This window comes from Eurypyga helias, unplaced genomic scaffold (genome assembly GCF_000690775.1).
Source record: "Eurypyga helias isolate BGI_N326 unplaced genomic scaffold, ASM69077v1 scaffold39859, whole genome shotgun sequence".
Taxonomy (NCBI): domain Eukaryota; kingdom Metazoa; phylum Chordata; class Aves; order Eurypygiformes; family Eurypygidae; genus Eurypyga; species Eurypyga helias.
Window position 1 is genome coordinate 13,758 of NW_010273409.1, and position 11,234 is coordinate 24,991.

General features: G+C 38.1%; 1 protein-coding gene across 1 annotated transcript; it reads right to left on the minus strand.

Annotated features, from left to right (window-relative positions):
- Positions 1-2,962: 2,962 nt before the first annotated feature.
- On the minus strand, positions 2,963-10,617 carry PLA2G15 (phospholipase A2, group XV; the record flags this gene model as incomplete). Its single annotated transcript, XM_010159476.1, has 5 exons — positions 2,963-3,550; positions 6,698-6,922; positions 7,335-7,433; positions 9,027-9,145; positions 10,461-10,617. Coding segments are annotated over 5 exons (1,112 nt in total), but the record flags the coding sequence as incomplete, so codon positions are not given.
- Positions 10,618-11,234: the final 617 nt, after the last annotated feature.

Consider the following 11,234-nt stretch of genomic DNA (forward strand, 5'->3'; position numbering starts at 1 on the left):
ACCCAAGTTACTCCTCTTAAGGAAGTGCCATATTCTTCTCTCCCTAAAGATTTATTTCTTCATGCCTCTCCCCCCACAGGAATAAAGAATCCTCAAGTGCACATGGCTCTAGCAAGTCTGTAACAGTAACGCTAAATACTCTTGCCTTGTAGAGGAACATGCCCTAGTAAGCACTTCTCAGCATGCTGAGTGAAGTGGTTCAATTAAAATAACTAATGTAGTTTACTTGCTGGATTCACTTTTTAATAAGAATTCCATCCTAATATGTAAGAAACTGAAAATTAAAGGGCTGAAGAAGATTGGGTAGAAAATCACAGGTTCTGGACAATAAAACAGAACTATAGTCTGCAGAACCTATCAGTTCAATTAAAATCTCCCCAGAAGCACTGTGCTTGCTCTAACAGTCCTTAGAACTCAGGTACACGCTTTCTTACACAACAAGTCTTTAAAGTGACAAACACCATTAAAAAAAAAAAGCTGAAAAACTTTCAGCTTCATTTTACCAGGTTAACCAACTCAAGTTTATTTAACAAGAGACTGTCTACTGAAAGATGATTTACTAGTCTTTTAAGTTAAAAGGTACAGTCAACTGATCTCAGAAACACAGTACTAGGTTGCCAAAATTGAGAGGAAATTAATCTTTTTGGGGAACAAAACTAGTATTAAAAAGTAGTAAAGGAAAAAGAAAAGAGTGTATTCTGGAATCATGTAATTCGAAATCACAAAAAAACCTGAAGCTAAACTCTTGGCATGAGACTGAAAATGCCACCAATTAATGGGTAAAGATCTAAATGAAGCTTATAAACATTTTCCAGATATGTTAAGAACTGTTTACCTATGTTTTCTCCTTTTGTTCAGCCCTTGTTGCCCATGTTGGTAGCCTGCAATACAGCCTCCACTTCCACTCATTCCAGTGCGTATTAACAGGCATTCTACTTCAGCAAGAAATAGAGATCATCAGCTGTTTTCTGCTACTTCTTTCTGTTGTAAACCAGTAACAGCAAATAATTTAAAATTTGAGTCAGACCACAGGAAGAGCTAGCTTTATCTTTGACCAGCCTTGGAACACAAGCCTGAAGCTTATCCACCTGCCAGCCCTGCATGAAATAGAACACTTGGCTTTTTTCATTTCAACAGTTAACAACTACTAAGGGCTTGGGGCAACTCAGTACTTAGTCTGGAAGAGTCTAGGCAAGACTGCTGCTGAACTGTAGGTTCCCATGCAACTGATGACAGGATAAACATTCCTTTTTTTAAAAACGGGAATATGTGTCCCCTCTCCCTCAGTAAAAGTAACAAGGAAAAGTCAGGGGGAAAATGAAGCTACATAAGGAAGTTAAAACCTAGGAAGATATTTAGCTTATCCATGACCCTACATCAAGTTGTTCTGGATTCCTGAATTAAAACTTAAAGCCTTAAACCTACCTACTGTGCCAGAGTCTGCATTCTACAGTAACAAAGAGTTAATTTCAACACATCTTACTGGTATGTTTCATGGCGGCAACATTTTATGCATGCTACCAAAATAGTTAAGAAACTTTACCCTTTAGACAACTTCAGTTTCTCCGAGTAATGAATCTTCAATGGTTCTGATGAGTTTCTGAAACTCCAAATGCATTTTTATTGGAGGACCTAGCATTTTGAAAGCATTCAAAGATTGTGTTGTCAGGAAACTAAGTGCAGTCTAATTGGGTGACTGGTTTTAAAGCAAACAAAAGAATCTTTGAGTGAAACTTTCTCCAACAGTTCTGTAATTACACTTCTGCAATCAAGGTTGTAAATATGGTGGCCTTTAGGCTATCACATCTGTGGCTTTCAGGGTTGATTTTTTTTTTTTAAACACCGAGTAAAACATTACCATAAGAGCTTAGCAGAACTGCATGTTCAGCAATTTATATAAACATTTAAGAACAGTGTATCCCAACTTCTTTAAAGAGCAATAATGGAACTTGTAATCTATGGAAAGTGAAACTTCATATTTTAAGACTAAAATTCTGTTCAGCTGAATGCAGTGTTGACCCAGTCACTACTTGGTCAGTAACTGGCTTGGAGCTTAAGTATTTGATGGAGAACAGGGTTTATTCTTCATACTGTATTAAGCTGGCTTCCATTTACGACCCCATTTCAGGAAGCTCACTTTTCTTTTTGAAGTAATGCCCACCATCCAATATCACTGCAGGAGATAATTTTTCACCCAGAAATGCAATTCTGCACTACATGGATTGTTTGCCAGTATACAATTCAGTTAGCTTTAATTTACGTGCTACTCCACGCAGCTACAGCTATTGCAAGCACCAACCACTGTTCAGCTTCTTTCCCTTACTGACAAGTAAAGCAGAGTGTAAGAATTCCTCAGACTCCAGATGGTAAGTAATCAGGCTCTAGAAGTTGCTATGCAAACAATTTCTTCCTTAAAAAAAATTAAGAAGCTTCAAGTAATTCACACGTGCATCTTTTCCCCCCAGAATAGTCGTAGCAAAAGAAATGCTGATAGGACAAAGGTAGTAGAGTACCAGGCAGACCTCTTCCCTATCCTATGTAGTAGATATGCACATTTACTAACTAAGGTACTAGGAACTGTGGGTCAAAATATGCAAGACCCTTTAACAAGTTCACTGTGCTTCCCAAATGATTCTCATTCCCTTGTTTTATGGGCATCTGAAATGGCAATCCTTCCTAGCCCTCCCACTCCAAACCCTGCAAAGACCACACAAAAGAGCTCAGGTATCTATGATTCTATGTAGTATGTGCAAGGGGCTGCACAGTCTCCAAGTGAAAGTCTGTATGAATACTGGACACCAGAGGCACCAAAACACATATTTGACCAAATTCGCAAAATGTGAAAATACCATGAAGCATCGTAAACACAAATCAGAGACAATCAATCATTTAGGACACCAGGCAACTTCTTGAACACAGCCTTAAAAAAAACACACAAAATAAATAATTCAACTCTAGATATCAAGGGATTAAAAGGCATTTTCCCATATTTCAGGGAAGGCATCACAGGTGAGGAAAATAACAGTCAACACAAGGTATCACAGATCAAAAAGCAGCTTTTTCACATAGGAGATAGTAGTATCATTGGATAGCATTTGAATATGCTCGTTTCCTGAAAGCTCAACTATCACCACTTCTTGTTTTTGCATGTCCACCCACTTTTGACATTGCAGGGCACTCTGCAAGTTTACTGTACCGTCCCCATCACTGTAAAGAATCTTGGGTTCTTTGTCAGGAAAACTTTCATAATGGAAGGAATCAGGTGTTTCCACACCAGTACCATAAAGACAGTGTATGCGCACACCAGGCGGGGTCATGTTGTAGACCAGGCCTTCGGTGTCTTGTCTCATGAGCCAGCCATCTTCAAAATTGATGTCCCTGTAGAATTTTCGGTAATCCCGAAGTGTGTAGTTAACAGTAGGTGTGCTTACAAAGACCTTATCTGAAGGCCATGTGTAGTTGTAGGGGAGCAACCAGTTTGTGGAAACTGCTGATCTCTGCTGGTCTCTAATCTTGAGTGGGCTGATAACAGGTATTCTATTGTTGTCACCTTAAAAAAAAAAAATTGGAATTTCATTACACACAATGCAATGCATGAATCTCAGCCAGCAGCAGTGTTACTCACAGTGATACCATGGCTAAAAAATTATTCTCTTTGCTTACAGTCACAATTGAGAAGACTTCACTCATTTATGATTGACTGGATAATTAAACTGCATTTAAATACAAGTTGGTGAATGACTGACAAACGAAGAACACTGCTGCCTTTTAATATGCTACTTTTTAAAGAGGAAAGTACTTCCTATATTAGCCAAATAAGAAATCAGCTTTTGTTAGACATCTATACCATTTGCAAGTTTTGTCTGAAATGACTCTTCTGAAAAGATGTTTTAGGGATTCTGGTACCTAGATTGTATCTGTTCTTTTGGCAAAGACAGGTACTACTATCCACACATGTAAAAACTGATAAACTTAAAACATTTTAAGTTTTGCACATTTAAAATAAGTAGACTAGCAGTATTTCATTCAAGATAGCTATGAAAATTACTATGTGATTTATATACCCTTTGGCATAATGTTTTACAAGATTATGCACTCCCTTTGTAACAAAACGTACCAGAACATGCGTAGTTGTAAGGAAGTAGCAGACCCCTAATAGTTACCTAAAAAGAGTCATAAAAGGAAACAGAAGCAAAGCAAGTATTACTGTCTGCTTATGCTATCACATAAGAATGCTGCACCAATTCAGCCTCTACGTGTAGCACTTCAGCAGAAGAAGAGTTCATACTTCTTAGCTTCTGGTGGGAACTGGGGCGGGGGGGGGGGGGGAAGAAAAGAAGATCACCAATATCAGCATCTTCCCTTCCAGTCAGCACTTAGACTGCCAAAATACTGGTGTTTCTTAGAACAGTTTCTCTCTAATGTAGCACTAATTTTCTAGAAGCTCTGGTAACCTAAACCATATCTTTGCCATTGCAGAGGTGTGGGGGGGCAGGGTGAGTTTACACAGATACAGCCAAAAACTCTTGAAAGACCAGTTAATAACTGCTGTTACTTAGGAAATGTATTCAGCTGGCCAAGCTTTTCCAGAGCATTCTATTTTCTTAATATAATACAAAACTAGAGAGCTACAGCTTATTATCAATAAAGGTCTTAAGTTATCAGATACCAAATAAGCCACAAAATTGTTACATTTCACTAAATTTAGACTTACTGTTATGACAGAGCTCATGTTTGACCAGAACATTTCAAGAATCTTTTGTAGATATCAAGTCCATTATTTTCTTAGCAGTCAGTTCAGTGTTAGTTTGAGCCATCTTTGGAACAAAGTTATAATTTATATGCGTCTTTCATTATATTATAACCATTGTTCTTCCATCTTCACAAAATTAAAAGCTTCTTGATAAATGGCAGATACAGTAATTATTAGAAATTATTAAAAAAAGCCCTGAGACAGATCTGACTATTTTCATGGTGCCTGTCCAATCTGACCTATTTTCCCTTATCACATGGCCAGCACACTGTCGACCACATCATAAAAATTGAAATACTGAAACCAAACCTGCTATTCCTGAAATAGTGCCAAAGTGTATTTTTCAATTCCATAAGGTGGCACTATTGCTTCAGCAAGGAGACCTAAAGCACAGTCTGTAATGCCATCTTTAGGAGGGCTATATGGAGACATTGCTAGTATAACTTTGAAGCAGATAAAAAGGAAACTCTAAAGAACACAGCAAGAATCAAAGGTCCAGAACAATGTGTTTCATATTACCGTGTGGTATAAATACTTAACTGTGCAGACTCCCCACTAACCTACTGAACACTACTTGGCAGTTTTCAGCAAAGAAAGCCAAGTTCCCAACCGAACAATGAAAGGAATGTGTACAAAGTTTATTTCCAGTAGAATAATCAAACACAGAACCTGACTATTCCAGCCTTCTCTTGCAGAACTGTTAGAAAAAAATCAAATCCTCTACTTTTCTCTGAAGCACAAAAGCACTGGATGGCCAAGACCATATATAAGCCAGCAGCACACCACTCATTGACATTATACTGGACAAAAAACTGAGTCTAAAACAGACACTGCTGGCATCTCAAGCTGAGATGCATTATAAAATATAAACAATATATGAAGCACAAGTTTACTCCAACAGAAATCTGGGACTGGAATTTAATATAACGATGTGGAAGTTTATGGAGGTGATATAACATTGCTTATTTCCTGCCATCACTGTAACATGCAAACTTGTCAAACAAAGCCTGTGGGGAACAGGAAATCAATCTTTACAGGGCCGTTGCAATAGATTTCATGTAACTCAGTAAGTTTTCTAATTAGTAACTGAGCTGTGCACTACTACTCACAATCAAATGCCTTTGCTAAGCAAATTATTCTTTGATCTGCCTACGCATGGCTGGCACTGCAGTATGTTCTGCATTTTATGAAGTCCAGTTTCTGATGTCAGCTTTATTTAGCAAGATAGTGATACCCAAAGCTAGCAAGTCAGAAACAAGTTAAAACACAAGCTAGAATCACCGTGAACTAAATGCCAAAGTAAATGAAATACCCCATCATGTGACACCATAATTAAGTGAACTCTTTCCATCAGTCATTTGCAGCTAGTGAAACACATTATGCTACTCTATTCAATTTTTTTTAGTCTCAGGCATATCCAGTATGTTATACCCAAGATCTCAAAGATTCACTTTCCTTATCTGTAGAATTACAACTTTTGACAGGCATTAGTGCTGTGGGCATTTCACCACCATGTTTACAAGTTTCCCTTAAGGTTAACCTCAAGCAGCTTTGTGATCTTTAATCAAAGGAAACTACTGAATGCTCTGGAGTCCTTGTTAGCTTCACAATACTGAACAGAAAGCAATCAGCCTGGAGGCAGGAGTGACAGAAATAGACAACACCAGGCCAAACAGCAGATGACAACAACCTGCTGGAAAGAGGTTAGGAGAGGTCAAGAGGGGACCAGAGCTCCTGTTTAAGGGACACAAAAAACTTAGTCCACATCTATAAACACAAAGAATGACAGTCTGGTCACAAGGCTTGAAACATCAAGTTGTCATCACTCATGTAAAAACATTAACTTCTTAGTACCTTAAGCTCTCATCCTCCAGACTAACTAGACTTAACTATAAGTATCTTGCACTACTAACAAAATACACTGCAAACCCTCAAGTTACCCACCTGAAGCCAGCACACGGAGAGTTTTAGCCACTCCTCCCCATGGAGCGCCTAATGACACATAATCCTTTATGTACTTGTCTTTCCAATCCTGAGTCTGACGGTTGAGGAAGTAGAGGGTGTACATATTTCCCATACTGTGGGCAATTAAGACAACAGGACTTCCATACTGCTCATACATTAACTCTATCATCTTGCGAAGGGCCACAAAGTAGTTTTCATTCTCATCTAAAATAAACATACACAGGTTATACAGTTATAATAATTCTGAATGCTGAACTTCAGTTTTTTAAAATGTTATTTTTTGAAATGGTTTGTGGAGTTAATGCAGACCTTAGAAATTCCAGTATTACGCAGGAGGGGTGGGTGCTTTTGTGTGGAAGCGTTTTGGTGTTGTGGGTTTTTTGGTGGTGTTTTGTTTTTAAGCAAGTTTTTAGCAAGCTCTTCAAAGCAAATAAAACCAAACAAAAAAACCCCACCACACCACTTTTGGGGCCTGGGTACCCCTGGGCCCAGGTAAGAACAAGTCAAAATTAAGGTTTTAAGTATAAAACTGTACTGGGATGGGAGAAAAGACCCAAAACATTATTTGCCGGCTGGAAGAGTTAAAGTTTTATTCAAGTAACAGTATGTTATTTACTTGGTGCCTTTCGCCAGTCATAAGGTGCTCCTCTTACATCTTCATCACGTGTGTAGCCCCAGTCTACTAAACTCTGTACCAGCATATAAAAGTAACTTCCTGTAGACATCAAGTAAGAGAGAAAGAACAGTGAAAAGATTAGCATTAGAAGCAGATGTCAAGACACCACTGCAAAACAGTCTGGGGCATTATATCTGGTACCATATATGTATGCATTAAAACAGTGATCTTAGTCTTTGACAATCTAGAAAGCTGCATATTAGATGACTTATGCTTGCTGTCTTTGACAATCTAGAAAGCTGCATATTAGATGACTTATGCTTGCTGTCACCCCAAAAGTAAGAGAATACCATTATTAAAACTAATTACTAGCTGGCTGATCTATCAAACATGGCCACAAAACGTGGCATGCACAGAACAGTTACATTTTCCTCAGCAGGCATGTGTCTTACCCTTGAATTGTGAAGGATACACCTCAGAATTACTATACTGGAGTCCCAGCTTTTGTTGATCAACTTCAGGTTGGGTAATAGAATGCATTCATGAAGGTTGGCCTGGACTTCATGACTTGAACACTTTCTCTTGGAAACCAATGCTTACAGTGTACCCCAGGGCATAAGTGTAGAAACTACCCCAAAAACTATTTTTCTGTCTGTCAGGTAGTAGATTAGGACTTACATAATGCTTCAATAGCACAGAATCGAAACATTTACAGACTGTCTATATAGTGAAAGATGTTACACATCACAAGCCTTGACACATAGGATGGAAGTGTTACCACAGTTAAATGCATCTAGTAACAGTTTGAAAAATAAATTATCACAACATCCTACTGAGTATCACAGTCATATTTAAGTTTGGAGCAGAACCTCACTCATGACTTGAGTGTTTATCATATGATCCCTCAGGTGAACATAGGTAGTTTTAAATATGGCCCTGTTTAGACATAAGAGTCATCTAGTGAAGATCATTAAGTCCATTACTGCCCTTTTGGGGATTGCTCCCTACAGAAAGAAAAAGAAATCCATGCTATGAAGCACGTGAAACTCAGTGTTTACTATTAAATTACTTAATTCCTCAGCCACAGTTAACAACTCCTCACAAAAGCTTATCAGGTTCAGTGTTTTCTGAAAGGTGACTTCTCTACAAACACTAAACAAAAAACCCTGCAAACACATCAATGCAGAAGTCTCTTGTGGCAAAAATGTAATTATATAATTTTTCTGACACTGACAAAAGACTGGGACTGGAGTGTGGTACTGTGTCGCCCAAGCCCTTACCTCATTCTTAAGGCCAAAGAACATCTTACTCAGAACTAAGCTGAAATTAAGTGGGTTTATTTTGGTTTTTCCTTGTCAAGCTTCAGTTACAGAATTTTCTACTCAAACCATCCCATTCTTCAAAAGTGTCTGTCTTCAAAGTGCCCCCTCAGGTTTCATGCAAAGAACTTAAATTTGGCAGAAGACTAAATGACATGGAATCTTCTCGTCTCAATCCATCAGGCCAAACAACAGGGAAAACAATACATTGCAATGAAAACACTAAAGTGAGCCATGTGCCACGCTATTAGGGAAAAAAATTTTTCTACTGCTAAACAGAACTATAATTTGAAATCACATTTCAGTAGCTTGTGTGAAGACACTAGAAAAATCCTACAAGTGACAAAGCACTTCAGACACAGCTTGTACTTACCAACACTCCTTTTACTTGGGTCAAGGAATTCCAAGGAAAACGTCTGCCCAAAACCTGGGACTCTGATATCCACTCCATCTGGTGGCTCTGTAATCTTACTTGTGCGATTATATACCAGCCTGGGGGAAGGAAGGAAAAAAAAGAGGAAAACATTAAACCTGTCATTATCACATGACAGCTCTCAGCTACATTGGGTCTTACATTCTGAGTGCAGGAACAAGAAGTTTAAGTGCTCTTGCCCAGGGGGAAAAAAAAAAAAAACAAAACACCCACACAGATGTGGTAAGAGTACTCTCATGGCTAAGAGGTTACACAATGCAAAAAGTTATTTTAATTAATTTAATACTTTACATGCAGAATCTGAGACTTATCTTCTCTATAAAACTGAGTACACAGAATTGTGGCTGAGCTTCAGCTTCATAAAACAGCTTATATTACACAGTTCTACACCATTTCACTTTGCATTAAGACACATAATGGAGAAAACTTGTCAAGTGTATAAGAATGTGGCAGTAGAAGATAAAATACCTGTAAGATCAGATATCAGTAAAATTCCCTAAACAGAAGTAAATAATTTCTGTTTAACTAGAACACCGATACCAGCATAAGGGTGTACTTGATATTTCCTGACTTCTATAACAATTGGTACCTCGTGAAACAGAGGTATTGTGTTGTGTAGATACTTTTCAAATCAGTTTGAGATATGAAGAATCTGGAGCATTGGGTCAGAGTTTATTATTGTTGTTGGGGTTTTATTAGGTTTTAATACTTGTATCAAGACAACTGCTGTTTCTGAATGCAAGTATTTACCCCTAGATGGAGTCTTGGAATCTGACTAGATACTCCTATCTTCACATGTGCCAACACAATGTTTTTAAATTGCACAAGGCAAATATTTGTTGTTTTCATAGAGATTCGTATGATTTTTACAAGAACATTAATGAATTGGATTGAACAATGAAATAGTCTGGAAGCTTTAATTAGGCAATGTTTTGAATCAAAAACAGTTCTGGGAAGAGGCTTCTAGACTGCCCTTGAAGGACCCATGTGCCTCAAGCTGCCCATAAGGCTGCTCTCTAATGACACACTGCCAGCAAAAGTGCAAGCTCACAGTCCTTCCCCCTTTGCCTCAAAGCTTAAGTAACTCAAAAAGCAGAAAATGTTCTGCTTTAGATAAGCCTACAGAAGTGTCTGATAAGTGCCCAAACCAACACTCGTAACTAGTAGGAGAGAAGGTGGAAGAAACCGAGAGAACCTCTGCTTTTTACCAGTGATGAACTGCCTGAGATGCAACAGAGCCACATCTTCTGATTCAGCCTAGCAGAATTCTAAGTCATTTCTCTCACTGGTCATGAATGAGGAAAGAAAGTTGAAGGCAGCCATTCTGTACAAAGCATGTCCATTAACTGCAAATAGCAATGTTTCTGGTCTTACCTGATATTATCAATCCAGCAGTCAATGACGACAGGCAGAAGCAATTCTAAATTCAGCCAGAGTGTAAAGTAACTGTCTGTCTTCTTAGAGCAGAGATAGTGCACTACTGATGGCTTATCTAACTTTGCTTCCAACTGATTACCTAAGTCCCCTGGAACTGAAAGATATAAAAAGAGAGACACAATTTTAAAGCGTATAACATTTTACATTATAATACGCACAGCTTAATACTGTAGCCCTCATATGCAGTAGCACTGCATCCAGGGATACCATTAAGTTTTGTAACTGGATTAAAAAAAAAATCACACAAGAATCAAGTACTACATGCACATTTTCCACTGAAAATATTTAGATTTTCAAAAATCATTAGCCACGGAGGGACCACATAGAATAATTCTGGATTAGCAGTTCATAACTTCAAAGAGCAGGCTATATAGGACCAGGTCATGTTAAGCCATGGGTATGAGAAACAGATTATCTCAGACATTGTCAAGATTATCTGTGTTTTAAAGTACAAATGATCTTTTTGAAAGATTCCTTTCTTCAGAGTATTACAACTGCACAAGTACATCTTCCCGTTCGCTTTGAACAGTTTGCCTGCATACTATCAATCTGCCATTAAAAAATGTGCAAAGTGAAAGCAGCTCCATTTATGTTTATTTTCACTTCTTCACCTCCAACCACTTCTGCTAACTCAAGATTTAGATGGCTAGCATAATAATCCAAACACACAGTTTCATATCATGTCCATTCAGGTTTGGATGCAACAACAGT